The sequence below is a fragment of the Psammomys obesus genome, unplaced genomic scaffold (genome assembly GCF_907164565.1).
Source record: "Psammomys obesus unplaced genomic scaffold, mPsaObe1.curated_primary_1811, whole genome shotgun sequence".
Classification (NCBI taxonomy): Eukaryota; Metazoa; Chordata; class Mammalia; order Rodentia; family Muridae; genus Psammomys; species Psammomys obesus.
The window spans coordinates 44,070,174-44,090,442 of NW_026585895.1; the positions used below are offsets into that span (position 1 = coordinate 44,070,174).

At 45.9% G+C, this 20,269-nt stretch overlaps 1 protein-coding gene across 3 annotated transcripts in view; it reads left to right on the top strand.

Moving 5' to 3' along the window:
- Positions 1–20,269, top strand: part of Dennd1a (DENN domain containing 1A) — a 474,895-nt gene that overhangs the window by 396,377 nt on the left and 58,249 nt on the right. For all 3 annotated transcript variants that reach the window (XM_055599849.1, XM_055599850.1, XM_055599851.1), the window contains 3 exons: positions 15,901–16,005; positions 16,297–16,384; positions 18,295–18,335. In XM_055599849.1, coding sequence (XP_055455824.1) covers positions 15,901–16,005; positions 16,297–16,384; positions 18,295–18,335 — 234 coding nt within the window. The remainder of the gene's footprint in view (positions 1–15,900; positions 16,006–16,296; positions 16,385–18,294; positions 18,336–20,269) is intronic.

The following is a 20,269-nucleotide window of genomic DNA, read 5'->3' on the forward strand; positions in this document are numbered from 1 at the left end:
TTATGGTGAAAACCTACATACCTGCCGTGTAGATTACCCATTCACATTTCTGTACACATACTTTGTCACGAGCTCTGCTGGAAATGGGGCTTGGTGATAGATTCTTCACCTAGTATGTAAGAAGCCCTGGGCTTAACTGTCAGCACTGAAGAAAAGCAAACTTATATTATGCATGTATGAAAGCACTGTATCTTTATGCATTTCAGAGTAAGAAGACATTGGGATCCTTCCCCCCAAAGCATTCAGAATATCTGCTGATAACTGGAATAAATACTGTTGGAATCTGAATAGTAGGCTCTCAGTAAATCTATCACTATTATCATTGTCATCATTATTAGTAGGAATAAACGATGGTTGTAGTGATTCAGCATTTCCAAAGGTGAGGCACTACTAGCCACATGGTGACAGGAGCTGCCCTTTCCTTTCCTAGCATCTAAGCTGGTCTTTATTCCATGGGCTAGCCTCGGCAGGGGAGATGGCCATAAGTCCAGCCACTGTATGTCCCCAGGCACAGACTTTCACAAATCCCCTAAATGCTTATCCCCTGACCATCACTAAAGCCCTTTTGAAAGCTCAGTAATGTGACCATAACAGTTTCTGCAGCATGTGGTCTAGTTTGGTTCTCTGGGTTTGGTCCATCCCAGGTCCCAAAAGTCAAATGCAGTGTTCCTTCCTCTCAGAACCATCACTGAAGGGACTTGATACATGGTGACAAGAGCCAGGAGTTCAAAGGCAGGGTCTGAGAAAGTAGAACCTGGGGCTACCCAACACAGGCCTTGGCCTTGGGTAGCACTGATTCTTTCTACATCTCCTGGCTCTAGAGCCCAAGCTATAAAAGACTCTGACCCTGCTTTTATGCTGAGTCATATGGAACAGGAATCAACATATGCCTGTATGCCTCCCACCTCTGTGGTTCAGCTTCCCAACTGTAAAGTGAGACAGTGATTATGTCTACCTCATGGGGTTGAGTACAAAGTAAATGCCCAGGAAGGCGCTAGCACAGGAAACACAAGAATACCCACTACCCTCACCAACACATATCACCACTGCTACCACCCTACTTCCTGTCCAGAATTTGGTACCTCAGAATCACGTGGGCAGCTCTGTGGAGGTCAAGCCATGATCCAAGAGTAAATGAATAAAACTTTCCTGGGTAAGTGTGCATGAGCCACCAGATGCAAAATCCTTTTCAAAGTGGTCGGTGAGTGTTAGCTTCTCACCCACAGAAGGGTACAGACGTGAGGGGCCACAGGGGCACAGAGTCCTAGAACATCAATGCAGATCAGCAGCTCGTATGAGTGGGTTCTTGGGGCCACACTTGCCCAAGATCAGCCTGCCAGCATGCCAAGCTTTATACCAAATCTGGGTTTTCCACAGAACTGTGACACTGTTCATAAAAAATTTGGTTCAGTAGAATTGAACCAGCTATATGGTCCAAGGGAGGTCATCTGTCACAAAAGGAAATTCTTGCTTGCTACTTATCAAGACACCACCAATTGATTTAACCAGGGACCCGCACATAATCAGAGCCTACAAGCCCTTGAACTTCCCAGAGGAGTGGCATGAGAAGCCGTTTCCCTAAACGACTGCTTCACCTACATGTGTAGACACAGAAGTGTGTGGCTACTCTGGCACTGTCTGGGTAACTCATAATTAATATTTACTTAAAACAATCATTAGTCTCTGCTGAGAGACATTAAACCCATGTTCGCAGTATTTTTAGCCAGGCCTTCCTCACACCTGCGGTTGACAGGTGAGTATGTGGCAGCAGGAGCCCCACAGTGCTTCATAAATAAGCCGGTACACCTGGATGGGCCATGCTGCACCATTCAGACAGACAGCTGGGACCTCGGACAGTCTACCCTCACACTTCACTAGTGGCATCCTTCCTTCCCTTTGCTTCCTAGACAGCAAAAGCAAAACACATTTTCCTTTAGTCGATGTGGCATCAGTGCCCAGATCACATCCACAGAAAGGCATGGCTTTTCTTAGACCATGTAGGATTTCTCCAGTAATGAAAAGGACGGTTGTAAGGACAGTTATGATTAGATGCTAAATCCTCCATGTTCATTGTTTCCTTTAAACTATACAACAGCAACATGACAAGCCAGCTCCTCTCACTGCCTAGTTTTGCAGTGAGAAACTGAAAACTGAGATGCGTCTAGCTGAGCCTGTGCTTTCCACTGTCCTACCCAGCCTTAGTTGTGTTTGATCCCGTCAAATCAACAGAAAGGATGGAGTGAAACTAATGTATATCAAATGCCTCCCGGGTGCTGGGTAACTTATAACAGGAGTATGCTCACAGGAGGTAAGAGTGACTGCTCTCCTCATGAAGGCAGCTAAGCAGGATCTAGAGTATTAAATTGCCTGGCTTATAAGCAACCAGAAACAAAATTAAAGCCTCAGCCTAATTCTCCAACAGAAAACATTTTCCCACCTTATCAGAACCTTTGAGAGACATTTGTCATGCACACCACCAATGTCTACTTTTGTGCATACCTGAAGATCTTATTATCTCTCTTCTCAGCTGATGTAAGGGGTGTGCTTGAGATGTTTTAGGTTTACACTATTGGGATGGCTCAGCAGGTAAAGCACTTGCTACCAAGCCTGATGACCTGAGTTTGATGGTCATCGACAGCAGGAGAGAACCAACTCCATAAGTGGCTTCCGACCTCCACACGAACACAAGCACACCATACACACAATCAACCTTTAAAGAAAACTACTAAAGTATAACGGCACACGCCTTTAATCCCCACACTCAGGAGGCAGAGGCAGAGGGATCTCAGTTCTAGGACAGCCTAGTCTACAGAGAGAGTTTCAGGACAGCTAGAACTACATAGAGAAACCCTGTCTCAGGAAGAAAAAAAAAAAAAAAAAAAAAAGAGGTAAGCAGAGGTCTGTGTGTCCCTGACCAGCCTAGTCTGCACTGGTCAGCCAGGAATATATAGTGAGACCTTTTCTCTAATATATATACATGGAAAGCTTGAAGTTATATTCCAACAACAGTTTTTAATTTTTTATCCAAGTCAAAATTACCACTATAGGAATAACTTAACATTTATTCAGGAATTTATAATTTTCAAGGTTCTTTCATTATTATTGCATTTAAAATAAGACTCTGATGATGGATGTTACAAAACTCATATCAGAGAGCATTAAACTGAATTTAGAGTGGCCAGCAGCATGTCCAAGGCCAGTGCAGGTAGAATAGGAGCTCAGCAACTGGAAGCTCAAGTCCCCATTGCAAATGATTGCCTACTCTGTTAGGTAAGACCACACAGTGGAGAGTTTATATCCTTTGAATTGAGGGGTTGGGGTAGTCTTGCAACAGGGAGCCTATCTTCAAGATCCCCTGTGCCATGGGTCCAGGCTGGAAGTTGAGGTAGGAGGCAGGCACACAAGTAGTGGTACCCACACTGATCTGTGAGAGAACTGGTAGATGGGAGCATTTAAGAGTGACTTTACACTGGGGCTGGAAAGATGGCTCAGCAATTAGGAGCACTGGCTCTTCCAGAGGACTCTGATTCAATTTCCAGCACCTACACAGCAGCTCACTACTGTCTATAACTCCAGTTCCAGAGGATCTGACATCCTCTTTGGGACTTCATGGGTATAGACATCTATGCAGGAAAAACACCCATTGACTATACACATACATACATACATACATACATACATACATACATACATACATACATACATGCAATAGAAAAAATAAAGTAATATTTTAAAAAGTAACTTTACACAATGAAAATGATCAGCGAGGGCATGTGAGGTCTGGAGGGGAGCAGAGCTGGCATTTTTTGGCCCAGCAAATAGCTGCCCATCTGCTCTCTGTCAGAATATGTTAGGAGTGCATCTGGATTGCTGCCCCAGAGCCTCAGCTCTGGGCGGGTCATGTGGTCGTCTCCACGACAACTCCAGGAGCGCTGGAAACTGCTGTACTTGGAGCCAGATGCTTCTCTGCACATGTGGTCTAATTAGCCGGGGTTCCCTGCCTCCTCTGCTTCCCACCCCTCCCAGCATATATCGCCTTCTCTTTTCTCTGCCTCTGTCCTTCCCTAGCCTTCCTCACATCCTCTGGCTGGCTCTGCACTCTATTTCTTCAAGCATCCCTGTTATACTGGCATTGTGCGGGGAGCTAGTGATGCTTCAGATACCCCTGTCCTTGAGGGAGACACCTCTGGGTTAGGAACTGACAGGTCCCTAGGCAAGACCATGACTAGCCACAAATGTTCTTTGCAATGGAGAGCTTGAGTGCTCAGGACCCACAGGAAGTTCAGCAAAGACCATGGCAAGTGTCCATAGTCAACTGGATCTTTGAGTTAGGCCTTACAAGGCATGAAGAATTTCCCAGCAGAAGTTATGGCACATAAAAGAGTGGGGTGGGGAGGTCAATGGAACCTCAGTTTGCTCTGGTTACTAGAGCATGAGCTATCTGGGGAATAAGAGCTGGCCATTAGGCTTCTCTCCACTTCTGTCACTAGGAGCCAGGAAACAGGAGTGGCACAGTGCCTGTTGTGGGATGAGGCTCTAAGTAAACAAAGCCCCTTCAAGAAGTTCCTTCAGATTCTGCCCAGGACTCTTTCATTGCCGGGTGGGAAATGCTTGAGAAGGAGTAGTCAGAATGTGGTGAGAAGTGAATTTTTGTGTCTTCTGAGGTGCCAGCATCCACCACTTTCCCCTGGTTCTTTAGTCTTGCTTCCAGAACCCGTTATATGCTGGGTATAGACTCTGCATATCACATGCATGAAGTCAGGGCTGCATGCAGTAGAATCAATGTGTGCAACAGGCAGAGAACCACCAGAATTTAGGAGTTGTACCCTCAGCTAAGCACTGCACATGAATCACCTGTGATTCCCCACACAGCTGTGAAGCCGGGTCTCCCATCTCACCATGAGAAACCATCTCAGAGGGCTTAGGAGCCTGCCTGCCCTGAATTCCAGACCTCATGGGTGTGGGTGGGGAGCCCTGCCTTCTTTCTCCAGTTTCTTCCATTCCCAAGTTCTGCATGGAGTACTGATGTGGAGGTCTATTTCTCTGTGGAGCCAGCCCTTCTGTGTCAGTGCTTGAAACTTCTTTGAAGATTTTCCAGCCGTCCAACTTTATGGAGGAAGATCCTGAGGCCTAGGCAAGGAAAGGAAGCAAGGCCAGTCAGGTGTTGATCCCATGCTCTTTACACATCACCGTACTGCTGTTTGTGCACACCTAGAAGCTTCCTGCTCCCAGGGCACCAGGCCAGTGCCAGATACTGGAGATGCAGCACTAGACAAAGGATGTCCACAAGAAGAGTGACAATGAACAGAGCAGCCAAGGGGTTAACAGGCAAGCCCTATAATTCAGTATGTGGACACTACTGTAACAGCCCCTCCAAGGGCCATGTCACCGAGGGAGTAGTGCTGTTCCTTGTATGACTCAGGAGGTGGGGCTTATTCACCATGTCTCTTTGTCTTTGCATAAGTGAGCTGCAGATTTGCATAGCCACAGCCAGCACTGGCCACTCTATTGATCATCTCTCCCAGGGACCCATGAGGCCCTCATACTTACCTGCTCTCCAGTAGGCTTTCTCAGAGTACCAGTAGGCTTTCTCATCTCTATCCTGTGTAAGGAAGCGTTAAGATGAAAAGATCACTGTGTTATCCCAGATCTGGCTCCCAGTGGCCCTGAGTTGACCCTGACACAGCCTAGGTGTCCCAGCCACCAGCTGCTTGATCCTGAGCTTTCTGTGTGTCCCATTGGATTTCCACCCTAGGAGAGAGCTGTCACTGTGCTGCAGTGATGAGCTACAACTGCTCTGTGGACCTTAGTGACCCCGCCCCCCTTCACAGCAGCAAGTGGAGATTGGTTTGTATTGTATTAGTGAGAAGTCAGAGGCTTCAAGAGGTGAACAGCTCCATCAGGCATAGTGGAGGCACAGCCTATACAGCATTACTGCCCTGTATTCCACCTCTTTGGATTGCCTCTAGAGTAGCTTGAGGTGGCAGCTAGGTGGCCAATATAATCCTGTGATTATGTCTCTTAATACAAGATAAATAATATCATGTTATATGAGGCCAGAACCAGGTAGACTTTGCCTCCAAACACTGGCCGGGCCCCTGCTCAACTCAGTGACCTCAAGCAGGTAATCTCACCTGGCAGAGCCTTGATTTCCTTGTCTGTAAAATGGAAGTGATCATAAAACCTTCCTTACAGGTTGCCACAGAGAATAAACAGGATAATGCATGTAAAAACAGCAAACACTCTCGGAGTGCTCAGCAAGCGGTAGTTGGTTTTAATCACCGCACCTGCTTTCCTCCAAGGGCTGTTCCCATCTGCATGTCTTAAGGGAGGAAAATCTTGAGCTAGTATGCACGAAGACCAACTTCATTGTGTCTCCTCCGCTTCCACAGGCTTCCCTGCTCATCTGCGTTCCTGTGCTAATCAGAATTTCCTGACTTCTCCCTGTTTGTCTCCGTTAATGCTGCAGGAAGGGGCTCCTGGCACAGATGAGCTGAGGCGTGGGCTGACGCGCCTGTGATTCGAATGTCTTTACTATAATCTAGCAAGTGTGTGCAGGGGGCCTCTGTCAATACTGGAGCTGTGGCCGGAATGGGCAAATACCAGCAGCCCCGGCCATCTCTGGCCCACAAATCATCTGAGGAGCTCTGGGTGGGCGCCCACATTTGCCCTAACTTAAAATCATCCGAATGGCATGGCGGCTTCACAAGGAGACATTGATTCTTTGTTTAGGGCTTGTTACAGGGAGTGAACCCCGGAGTGCCTCCGCTACTCCATGCTTGCTACAGAAAGCTCTTTTGCTCCTGTAATTCCAAGGGTGGGTTGGCCCAGCCCTGTCAGGGTCATCTGATTGGCTGTGCAGTGATCTTCCTCGCTACATCCACCTCATAACCCCAGTGTGCTATGCTTGCATTTGGACTTGGGAGCCATTAGACTGGAGATCTCTGAGACTTTGGGCTAAAGGCTTATCCATGTGGGTATCCCCTCATGAGATGGGAATGATGTGAAGGCCTTGGCAAGGGTGGGACATGCTGGCTGGCACACAGTGAATCTTCGACTGACAGGCTCCCTTCTCTCCAAGCTCATGCTGCCAATGTTATGGCAAAGGAATCCAACTGCCCCTCCCACCCTTCTTTTGTTCCTGTATTCCAGTATTTGGATTTGGGAGCTCTATGTTCCATACCACAGCGGAAGCCATGTTGGTCCCTTGGCAGCTGCCCAGTTGGCCTGTGAGGACTGGCCATCAGACCAGTCCTTCTACCCTGGGAAGGCTCCTGAAGCTCTGGCAGTGAATTTGGAAGTATTTCAGTGAAATTCAACCAAGTGGGGACTGCTAGTGATGAATGGGGCCAGATATTCTGGCTTTCTTCAGACGGGTCTAGGCTGGTCACTTTCTGCCAGTGTTTCTCAGACTCTACACCGGAGTTAGTTTGTAAAGTTGTGGGATTGGGAAGTTATAAGCACCCTGGGTGGTTGTCAATGTTGAGGCTGATTGACCTACAACATTCTGTTCATCCCAACCTGGTCCCTAGCAAGCCCATGAAGTAGGTAGTTATACCTGTGCTAAAGACGAAGGCTAGTTATGAGACATGGAGCAGCAAGAACACAGCTGGGCCAGGAAGCAGCTGTGTGTACCACTTTCCTGTCTGCCTCTCTGGAGCAAATGAGCAGAGCCTGCCGTCTAGAAGCTTGCAGTAGTCTGGGAAAGCACGTCTGCCTATGGCTCATGTTTGTGGAGACAGTGGAAGAATTGGAGCCCTCTTCACCTGAGCCACCTAGCAGGGTTTTCCAAGGAAAGTGACAAGATGGAAGCCTAGAGGCCCTACAGTAGGATATATGAGTGTAGGGAAGGTAGATTAGATGCCACTGACAAGGGAAAGGCAGCCGTGGAAAGCCTAAGAACCTTGAATGTTGTGCTCAGGAATCCAGAAATCCCAAAACCTAGCTAAGATCCCGAGGCAGAGAGGCAGAACCACATACTGAGTACTTAACGTAGAAGAGATGGGGTGGGGCGGGGGGACAGGAATGATCCCCAGGCTGGTCTTGTTAGCCTGTGCTGTATGCGGTCACACAAGGCCTGGGCTCACTTTGATAATCTGCCATATTATAATTCTTAAGACATTCCCTGTGAACTTGTGCTTTCTGTGAAGTTCTGTGGGACAGTGGGGATGGAGAGCAGCAAAGGAGCTAAGCCTGGCCATCGAAGTTCCCAAATATCTTCATGCCTGCATAGCACAATGATAAGTGAGATCAGCAAGACTTGATCAACGTGATACAGTCTACAGTGGAGTAAGTGGTACTGTCAGCTTGTGGCCACACTCTGATTAGAACCATAACTTGCTTCAAGCACAGCAGGAGACTGTGGTTTCTTGGTGATGTGAGCGACATAAGGGCCGATGCAAACGCTGTCATGTGCTGTGTTCTTATTTCTTGTCCTTAATCAACTGCTTACTCTGAAAATGACATAAAAGGAAAGAAAGAGACAGAGCAATCATGCCCCTCCTTCCTTTCTGATCACTAAGACAGAAAATGTATAGACTATACCTGTATCAAGAAGTAAAATTAAAACAATGGAGTTAATCTAGTGCAACATTTCCATTGACTGATGAGAGCATAGGAGCTGGAGAGAGTGCCCAGTGTTTAAGAGCATATAATGTTCTTCCAAACGACCAGAGTTTAGTTCCCAGCACCCACAGTCTTGTGCACATACACGTAATTAAAAATAAAATCTTTAAAAGAGAGAAAAAACACAGGTGCATGTACCAGCTATGAAGTATGACGCCTATCCAAGTTATTTATTTATTTATTTATTTATTTATTTATTTATTTATTTATTTATTTTTACGAGACAGGGTTTCTCTATTTAGCCTTGGCTGCCCTGGACTCACTTTGTAGACCAGGCTTGCCGAGAACTCACAGAGAACTCACAGAGGCAGAGCTTACATATACCTCCCTGAGTGCTGGTATTACAGGTGTTCACCACCACACCTGGCTTCCCAAGTTATAATTTTTGAAATCAATATCATCTGATGTGAAATTGAACAGCAAAAGTAATGGTAATAACTAAACACTGATTTTCTTCTTTACTTGGAATGTCAGTAAATATTACACGAACAAACACCATGACAGATTCTGAAAGAAGAAACGAGAGGGGGAAAGAAGAGAGAAAAAGAGGGAGGAAGGTAGGCAGAAAGGTTAGATTTTAGCAGCAGTTTATTTTCAAGAGTGTTCATTTTGCACCTGTCACACTACCAGCCATGGCAAGACCACTATGTGCCCTCAAGGAGGACTATTATTTGTGAGAAATCTATTGTGGAACCGTCACAGAATCATCTGCTGTGAACCTCACAATGACACTGTGAGGTTGCATGGCGCTGTTATTACCAATGATGGAAGACAAGCTGAGCTGCCAGACGGTACATGGCTGACAGTTGAGTCGGGATTCAAGGACAGGCCTTTTGACTCCAGGACATGGTCACTCGTTACCATGTTGTGTTGCTAAACTAAATCCAAAGTTTCAAGGTTTTGTAAAGGGGTCGTTAGCAAAAGCAATCCCAGTCCTCTGGTGTACCCTCCAGAAGGTACAGCCCCTCCACACTGTAATTGTCTGTTTCCTGAACTTGACCTATATACACTATTGTGCACACACTCACTCCTCCTGCACACAGGATTCCTTTGAAACAGCTGCCTTTCTATTATGGAAAATTTCAAGCCAATATCAAATAAACAGTCACCTTCTACCCTGCCATGTTCTGTTGGTTTTTTAAGTTGTAATTAGGAAATTCTTTAAATTAAATTTCCCATCTTAACCATTTCATCTATGCAGTGTCATGCATGCCCTTCAGTACACTCACAGTGGCATGCAACCATGTCCATCTTCCAGACTTTGTCATCTTCTAAATCCGAAACCCTGAGCCCATTAAACAGCTCTCTTCAGCTGTCCCTGGCCCCTGGAAGCCAGCGTTCCATCCCTCTCTATATATGAATCTGAGGTATTTGTCATATATACAAACACCACATTTTGGCTCAACAGGCAATGCATCTGCTGCACGAGAGTGAGGACCTGATAAATGTAGGGCCCAGTTACCCCACACCCGTGTAGTCTCAGGGCTGAGAGGCAGATAACAGCAGGATCTCAGAGCTCGGCTGGCTAGCCAGTCTGGCTGAAATAGCAAGCTACCGGTTTGATGAGAGACAATGGCTCGGAAAGTAAGGTAAAGAGGTGCCAGCAAGATGGCCAAGCAGGTAAAGGTACTTGCCACCAAGGACCCGCATAGTGAAAGGAGAGAAACAGCTCCTACAGAATGTCCACTAACCCATGAACACTATTGCATATACTCAATCCTCCTGCACACATACACAAATAAATGTTTTTTAAGCTATTTCTATGGGACAAAATATTCTCTCATTCTTATATGGTCTGTACCTTCAATCTACTTCCTGCCCTGTACCTGGTATTTTTAGGACCTGTGTTTATATTTTCTTATTCATCTTACACAGAACCTGGTTTATAAGAGCTATTTTTTTAATATTTGGATGTAGATAAATCTTCTGAAAATAATTGGTTTAAAAAAATTTAAACAGTTTATAAAGAGGAGAGTCCTCTTTTTGTCTTATAATCATATAGTAAAAGTAGGATTTTGAAAACAATTAAATTTGTTAAGGAAGAGAGGAATCAGCGGGACAAAGAAAGTTGTTTGAAGAACCTGGTGGGGGTTGTATTTTCACACCGGCACTGAATGATGCTATGTGGATGAAGCCATTATTTCTACAAGACTCAAACCTTTGGAGTCACAGGCTTCACCCGCTAACAAAGATTCTACTCATTAGTGATGGAGTTTTCGATTGATTCCATATGTCAAGAAGATAATCCAAGAGGGAAAACTTGTCTTTTTGTAAGAGTCCTTGATGGGGTTGAGCAGCTGTGTTTTACTGTCCTTGGGGTCATAGATGGAAAACTCTCTACTAATGCCATCTAAGCGCAAATGCTCACGGCCTGACTCCCTGGAATTAACGTTGCCATCAGCAGGTTGCCCTAGCGCCTAGAGTGTCACCTAAGAAGACAAAAGGTTTAATCAATCAAATAAGAGAACTAAACCAGCAATGCTTGCAATTTTCGTAAAGGAGAGAATTAACAAGACACTGCTCTGTAGTCTATTGAAGAGTGGAGCGGGGGTAGCTGTTGGACATGGCTGTGCGAAGCAGAAGGGATGAGGTCCGTGTGCTTACCCTGGTCCTATGGCAGGAGACTTCACTGAGTCCTGCTTATCTCTCAGAGGGGCTTATATCTAAAGGACTGGCATTCTGCATCCAGAAGGTTTGATGAAGAGACCCTTTGTGATGTCCGTTCTGAGACACACTTATGGGACTTCTACAGGGACCCACTTGTGAAATGTGACTATTATCAGTATCTTGGAAGGAGAATCACTCCAGGGATTGAGTCCTCCATGCTCGGCTCTGGGTGACTGTGCCATTGCCTTTTAGCAGTATTTGCTTTCATGCCTGGAAGTACTGTGTCTTGAGATCTTTTCAGAAAAAGCTCCTGTTGTCACATTTCCCTGTAGGTTTCTCATTCATGCCCATGTCCTTTTGTCAGTTTTTATGGCATAGATATGTGATCCAGGTGGATGTCACCTTCAATGAATGGATAAGAAACCCAAAATATTTATGTCTCCTGGAAAGTGAGAGTCTCTGCTCTCCTGCAGCTAAACCCTGCCTCAGGCTAGCCTCACACACAAATCCAGTTGCAAACTTTCTTGAGTTCATCACTCTAAGCAAAAGTGTTCCTGTTGCCACTGTGTGGAGGCTCCAGGTACAAGCAGACATCTAATCTAAGCAGCTCTAACACCCTCTACCCTGAACATAAGTACTGCCCACCCTGCATGGTGCCCTCAGACTTCTTTACAATCAGGCCAAGCAGAGTCTGTGTCACACCAAGGCCACAGGTCCTGTGGCAGGAACCAGGGCTGAGCTCATTCTGTGGTTGTTTAACTCACATCCCTGCACTTCTAACCAGGGCCCAGGCTCTACACTGTACTCAAGGAATGTGGAAATGTGTTCAGCAGAGACTTGCCCTTCCAGGTTCCTTATCAGAGAGAACACTGGGAGAGACCATTCTAGCACAAAGGTAATGTCTGGTAGCACCAAACAAGGATGAGTGACTGCCACACCCAGGCCTATGTCCATGGCAAAAGAAAAGAACCTTTGAAAAGAGAAAGCAAGGATAAATATAATGGACAATGTTGCATGTGACCAGAAGATGCCTTTGCAACAACAGGTGTGGAAGAGTAGACACAAAAAGACTGAGGGACTGTCTGAAAGGGCTACTCGCCTGGCTATGGTTTCTCTATCCTCTTTCACACAAGAGCCTTGTGCATGTCACCCACATTGTGAGGTGTACAAAATTGTGCAAACAAGTGTGACTGCTCACAGGGAACACAGTAGAAAGAACAAAAATCCAGTTATCACATGAAAGCAGAACCTGGGGAGCCAAAATTTGAATAGGATGGTGACATGATTGAACTTTGGCCAGAACTGATATGGACCAGAATCAGTGAGATAGGACAGAGCATGAAGGTGAACCCCCACCTAGCAGCCTGGGCCTGGGCCAAGGTCATGGATAGTGAGCAGTGAGTGAAGGTGTGAGAAATCTCCCAGGCTGGATGAGAAGGGCACTGGAAGTCTGACCGGTCAGCTGTGGATCAGTGAGGCTCTGACAACCAAGAAAAAGGAGACCCTGATTTGAATGGAGATAATGGGTCCATAACTGAGAGTGCAGACAGTTGAGTTTTAGGTGCCTGATGTGGATCAAGACAACTTTAGAGGTCTAGTAAGGTTCTGGGCTGGTGATATGTGTCAGAAGTCACCAATGTATGTAAAATCGCCTAAAGGGAATATTGCTCTGCTGTGGCCTCCACAGTGAAGAGAAAGATTTGCTGAGGATGGGACCTACCTGGACTTGGTTTGGCAGAAAAGAAACAATTCTTGCCAAAGAAAGGAGCAGCTGCAGCTCTTTCCTCAGGAAATAGTAGCTTACTCCTCTCACAGGCAGCACAGTCTGCAGTTTCTCCCTTGCCTCAGCAACCAGGAAGCTCCAGAATAATTCTGTAACTTAAGTTGAGAAGCTGAGAAGCAGCTCATCCAGGAGCTGTTTCTAAATCATTTCATGATGTGTGTATTTCTTAGTAGTCATTTTTCTTTTTTTTAATTTTATTTTTCTTTATTACTTACACTTTACTCACTTTGTATCCCCCCACCCCGTGGTTCCCTCCCTCCTCCCATCCCAAACCCTCCCTTCCTCCACCCTCTGCATGCATGCCCCTCCCCAAGTCCACTGATAGGGGAGGACTTCTTTTCCTTCCTTCTGATCCTAGTCAATTAGGTCTCATCAGGAGTGGCTGCCTTGTCTTCTTCTGTGGCCTGGTAATGCTGCTTCCCCCTCAGGGGGAGGTAATTAAAGAGTAGGCCAATCAGTTCATGTCAGAGACAGTTCCTGTTCCTATTACAATGGAACCCACTTGGATACTGAACTGCCATGGGCTACATCTGTGCAGGGGTCTTATGTTATCTCCATGCATAGTCCTTGGTTGTAATAGCAGTCTCAGGAAAGACCCCTGTGCTCAGATTTTTTGGTTCTGTTGCTCTCCTTATGGAGTTCCTGTCCTCTCCAGATCTTACTGTTTCCCACTTGTTTCCTAAGATTCCCTGCACTCTGCCCAAAGGTTGTCCATAAGTCTCAGTATCTACATTGGTAGTCTGCAGGGCAGAGCTTTTCAGAGGTCCTCTGTGTCAGGCTCCTGACTTGTTCCCTTTTTTCTCCTTCTTCTGATGTCCAGCCTCTTTGCCTTTCTGGATAGGGATTGAGCATTTTAGCAAGAGTCCTCCCTCTTGATTAGTTTCTTTAGGTGTACAGATTTTAGTAGGTTTATCCTATATTATATGTCTATATGAGTGAGTATATAACGTGCGCATCTTTCTGCTTCTGGGATAGCTCACTCAGGATGATCTTTTCCAGATCCCACCATTTACCTGCAAATTTCATGATTTCCTTTTTTTATATTGCTGAGTAATATTCCATTGTGTAGACATACCACAATTTGTGCATCCATTCCTCCACTGAGGGGCATCTGGGCTGATTCCAGCTTCTGGCTATTACAAATAAGGCTGCTACAAACATAGTGGAGCAAATGTTCTTATTGTGTACTTGAGAATCTTTTGGATATATGCCTAGGTATAGCTGGATCTTGAGGAAGCGCTATTCCTAGTTGTCTGAGAAAGCGCCAGATTCCTTTCCAGAGTAGTTGTACAAGTTTACATTCCCACCAGCAGTGGAGGAGGGTTCCCCTTTCTCCACAACCTCTCCAGCATGTGTTGTCTCTTGAGTTTTGATCTTAGCCATCCTGATGAGTGTAAGGTAAAATCTTAGGGTCGTTTTGATTTGCATTTCCCTGATGGCTAATGAGGTTGAGCATTTCTTTAAGTGTTTCTCTGCCATTCGATATTCCTCTGCAGAGAATTCTCTGTTTAGCTCTGTACCCCATTTTTTAATTGGATTACTTGATTTTTTGCTGTTTAACTTCTTTAGTTCTTTATATATACTGGATATTAGCCCTCTGTCAGATATAGGGTTGGTGAAGATCTTTTCACAATCTGTAGGCTGTCGTTTGTCACTTTTCTTAATTGTTGTCTTAGGTGCTTGCATAAAGTACCTCAGATCCTTTGTAAAATTAGGGAAGGTTGAACTATATAAAAATGAATTTCCGCCTTTTTCATATTTATGGGCCATCCTTGCAACCTGAGCAGTGAGGCTGCCCAGGTGCTGAGTTAATACTGACTAAATTGAAGCAGAAGTTCCTGGAACTTATAGGAGCCAGACAGTAAATTTAACACATAACTCATTAAGACGAGATAAAAGCGGAGCTTCAATCATCTTTGTGTTTGCCACCAAGTTTGTGAAAGGCGGGGGTGCCCTTAACACCGCTCAAGATGTAAAAGTCAGATCTTTCAGAAGCAAGAATGCAAACCAAAAGTAAAAGCATGTCTGCATAGACAAGTACTGCAAATGAGTCAAAGAAAGAACAAGGCGTTCACTGCATAGGGCTTGGTTGCTTGCTTGTTTGTTTGTTTGTTTGTTTGTTTGTTTTAAAACTTGGGGCATCACTTTCTTGATTCAAAATATACTTTATGGACAAAAACTTACTCATCAAACAGCTTCAACACAAACTTCTGCAGGTGGTAGATTATATTTTTGATCAGCCAATATTTTGTAAATTATAATTTGTTGTCAGTCAAGCTAGTTTGAGCTAGGCATGGTGGTACACACCTGTAATCCTAACATTTAGGAAACTGAAATAGGAGGCTCACAAGTTAACCCCCGCCTGAACTGCATAGCAAGACCCTGCCTCAAGAACAAACAAATAGTCATTTTATAAATGAGTTTAAAACTATTGTCTGCAGTTGGTACCTGAGAAAAGGCCACTGACAGGGAAAGCAGGGTGCCACCCCCTGCCCCAGCTCTGAAAGATTCAGCTTTGCCTTAGTAGGGTCCCTTCAACATGAGGTGCTGACTGACATCAGGGCTCCACCCCTAAATAAGGAAGGAAAAGTTTGGAAATCATCACACTGGCAGGCACAGCACTAACTTACTATAGGTTGTGATTGTTGGTGATAGGGAAGGGCATGAATGGGGCTACACAGCTGATCTTGGCTGTCAGCCCTGCCAGCTACCCTCTCTGGCCTGGCATGATTCTTTCTCCCTGAAACAGCTTCCTCACCATAAGCTACAATGATTGATGATGATTACAGCTTCTGTAGTAAATTGTAAAAGACTAGGCAGATGTGGAAACCAGCAGAAGAGAGGTTTCCTGCCTCTGACCATCATGATCCTTCTCCATTTCCCAGGAAGAGCCCATCACCTTCAGTGAAGAAGCCTTCGTGTCCCACTACCGCTCTGGAGCCATGAGGCAGTTCCTACAGAATGCAACTCAGTTGCAGCTCTTCAAACAGGTGTCCAGCCTCCCCCAGGGCTTTTGCCAGGTCCCTAGTGGGCATTTCTGCAACTGTGCCCACTTTAGGCACTAAAAATAAGGGAAAGGGAGGGGAGGGGGCATTGTTGTAAAACTGGCTTGCAGTTTTCTGAGTTAGAAACACACGACCAGCATTTTCAAGAGACTCAGGTTTTCAAGTCTTTTCCCATCTTGAAAAGCTTGGCTGGTTTGGGGCATATACACAGTGCCTAGTTGGATGGCTTTCTTGTCTATAGACAAGCTGTGGTGTATTTGGTTTTTCTCTTTCCAGTTTATTGATGGCCGACTAGATCTTCTCAATTCCGGTGAAGGTTTCAGCGATGTCTTTGAGGAGGAGATCAACATGGGCGAGTATGCTGGTAAAAAGCTGCCTACGGCCCTCCTGGCGCCAAAGGGCTTTTTTTTTTTTCCTCTTCAGGAGAGGTAGCGGGGAGACCAACTTCAACCTTGGCCTTGGAAGACTTGGGAAATCCCTTATTTTATGACAGGATACATGTAGTTTGCCCATGTGAAATATCTTGTCCCAGAGTCTGGCAGAGTGTCATGACCAACATGATTGTGAAGTAGGGGAGCTGAACTCAAACAGGGTCCCTGCCTCATTGCTAGCTGTGATACCTGGGCCAAATCATTTCTCTTTTCCAGACGATGCTTTCCCACTTGTGCACTGACAGTGCCATAGACTACCTCGCAGGGCAGCTGTAGTGAGGAAGTGAGTCATTAGGAAGGGTTGCGCAATACCCTAAAACAGTCCCTGCCATAGGATCAGTGTTCAACACGTGATTCTGTGCAGTATGCACATCATCAAGCCAGACACAGCCATCAGGAGGCTGAGGCAAGGGATCGCTTGAGCCCAGGAGTTGGGACCATCGTGGGTAATACAGTGAGAACCTTACTCAAAGAAATGAGTAAAATGTGAGTATCATTGATGGGTGGTCTCAGGGATCATCCTCTCATTTTGCAGGGGAAGCACCTAAAGCACGGGGCAGTGTCAGTAATGAGCACCTCCTGAGTCCCAATCTGGCCATTGGTTTAGTCTTTGATGGCAGAGATTAACAGTACACATTGTTTCAGTCTTTGGAGCAGAAGAATGATACCCTTTTACTACTGAGCCTGTCTAGTCTGGGCTGTGGTGATGACTTTTGGAGCAGTACACAAGGTCACAGAGGCAGCTTCACATCTACCTGTTGATATTTCAGGCCCAAGCAGCCCACACCACAGTTGTTAAAGCCAGTGCAGAGTCTCTGGACAGCCAGGGCAGACTGTTGACAAGCATTCTCTGAACAGTGCACTCAAAGCGGAGTAAACAGTGCTGAGCACTAGCTTTGGTCCTCAGGGAAAGAGATGTATGACTGAGACAAGCACAAAATAAGCCAGTGCAAGAGGAGAAAGACTGGGTTGTATGTTATTGACATAGAGCTCTGTTAACTCTCACTGCTCCATTTCAAGAGCTTGATGAATGAGCAGGCTCTGAGTCAAGTTCTGACCATGGGAGAGGAATTCTGGGAGATGGGCTCTGTATGAATAAAGTCTGCTGCTGAGACCTCCTTGACCCTCAGGATGCAATGAACAGGGCTCACTCGTAACATCTGTCACCAGACAAATGTACTAAAGGTAGTTTGTGTGTCTACAGGGTTCCTATACTGGGTCATTCAACTCTAGAGCTTCAAAGAATATAGAAGTGACCTGAGCTAGAGAGTGTTCCAAGGGCAGAAGAAAGCTGGAGCTGATAAGAGTGCTTCTCTAGCTCTTGTCCTAGGCTCAAGCCCCAGTGCCACATAAACTTGCATTGTGCCAGGAGAATCAGAAGTTCAAGGTCATCTTGGATAACATAGAGAGCTGGAGGCCAACAGGAACTACATGACACGCTTTCTCACTCCCCTCACCTACAAAAAATTAATGGAAAGAAGAGAACGAAGCTTCCAAAAGATACAACATTTTAGCTGCCTGTTCAGTTCACTCTGACACAAATGGCAGGGAATGGTGGCAAGAGGAGGGAAACACATTTTTCTATCTTAAGGCTGGACATTGTTTGCTCAGGAACCCAAGCTCCTTGATCAGGATTTCGGGCTGTGCCTACAGAATCACGGAGGGAGAGGTGGGAAGTTTACACAGTAGGCACTGATACAAAACTCCCTAAATCACTGCCACATGTTCAGAGTGGGACACAGAGGACATCTGGCCTTCCTCTAGATTGTGAGCTTTCCAGTCCACATGAAGGCAATTTAATGACATCTTTAAATGACAACATCTCTTTCTTTTCTTTCCCTAGGCAGTGATAAACTGTACCATCAGTGGCTTTCCACAGTCCGGGTAAGTGTGCCCTGTTCAGAGGCACCTGGTTTCCTCTGTAGCCTCCTGGCAGCCTCTGCTCCATGGCCACCTACAAAGCTGCCTCAAGGCACAGGACATGCCTTTCTCTCAGCTGAAGATGCTTTTGTCTTAATGCCAGACCACCACCCTATGGAAAAGCCTAGAAGGAGACAGGCTCCCTTAATGGGGGAAATGAGGCAGGAGAGGCTCCCTCCTCTTCAGGCCAGCCAACACTGATAGAGTGAAGTATTGTTCTAGAACATTTCCTTTGATGGCCAGGATCATGACAACTTCATGATCACAGGGAAGCCAAAGATTTGTCTCCCTTGCTATACTGCAGTGTTTTTCATAACGGGGGCTCCTGGGAAATAGAAAACACAAATCTGGGAGACTTTTCTTCACTCCCTTACTGCTACTGTGAACAATGGATGTGAATTGGGAGCCAGGTGCTCAGGGCTCCTGTGGCCTATAAGGAGTTCCGATTTTGCCCGACTTTCTATGACTTTCTGATGAGTATATACTCAAGGCCTACTGTGTACCACAGACAGCTGGCCCCTGGGAACCTAGAGCGGGCAGGTCCTGCCCTGGGCAAACTTCCCATCTTGTTATGGAGGCAGGCACGTAAACAGGCAGCTCCAGAATAATGTGATAAGTGTTCTCTTCTGCTCCGGGCCAACCACAGTTGCTGCCAAGGCAGGTCCCATGGAAGTGGCTGCAGTTGGCCAGAGTAAGCAGCTCCCCCGTGAAAGACTGCCTTTGTTCTTGGATGGCCAAACACAGCACTTGGCACATTAGAAGCAAGCAATAAGGACCTGTTGATTGATTGATAAAGGGAGTTTCAGTACTCCAAAGGACCCTTTAAACAGTGTTCTGAGTAATTTTGGAAGGCAGCATGGAATAGATGAGTGGGTGAAATTTTCCTATTGTCCTATAACATAGAATGTTTTCTAGGTCAAATTGTGATGTTTTTCATTAAAACTCAAAATCTTTAAGGCAAGCAGTTACCAAAAGTTGTGCTGAAAGTAAAAATCAATACTTGGTGTCATCTCTTACATGACACATTTGATTAAAAGTTCTCCAGAACCATGATCCCTTGGGCCTGGCTTTCCAGGCTCTGTGCAAGCCACCCCATCTGGCCTCCCAGCCGCATTTCCACCATGGGTCAAGAACCCCTGTCCCTCCAGAGCACACGCATCGCTCTCAACTCCTTTATATTGCCTACTCCAAGAACATTGCTGTATTACTATGTCCCGCTTCAGCCCGCACTCATCCTCCATGGTCTAGGTCAAATGCTTTCTGCTCCCCAGTCTTCTGGTCTCCAAACGCCCTGTATGTAAGCAGTGCAGCTGTCACCATCCATGTGCTCATTTATCCTGCTCTACCTCTTACTTGTGTGCACAAAGCCTGGTGGTCTAAAAAGAGACTCCCCCTTGACTCAGGGCCCTTATAGCCTTACAGCTTGCTACCAGGGTATGATTGAAATGGCCTGTGCCCTTCCACTCACTTAGCTGCCTAAGCAGTAGAAAGCCTTCCTTCATATCTTCCTCCCATGCTCCCCACAGAAGTGACAAACCATATTGCCAGAGGGTCCTGGTTGATCAGGACCCTGTTTTCTTTACTGGCGTGGAGTCAACTAGGCAGTTCACAGTTATGAAATATGATGGAAACTATCTATGGTAACTAGAAATTCTTTAAAGAGCTCCTGGTGACCATAAGGAAACCTTTGCCCCAGATAGCCTAGATAGGGGCAGGTACTGAGCAGTATGTTGAGCCTACTGTCTCTCCTTAACTAGTTATCATGTGCCTCTTCCCCAGTTCCTGCACGTGCATGCACACATTCTCTCTCTCTCTCTCTCTCTCTCTCACACACACACACACACACACACACACACACACACACACACATACACCAAAGTGAGTGTGCCATAGCCTTA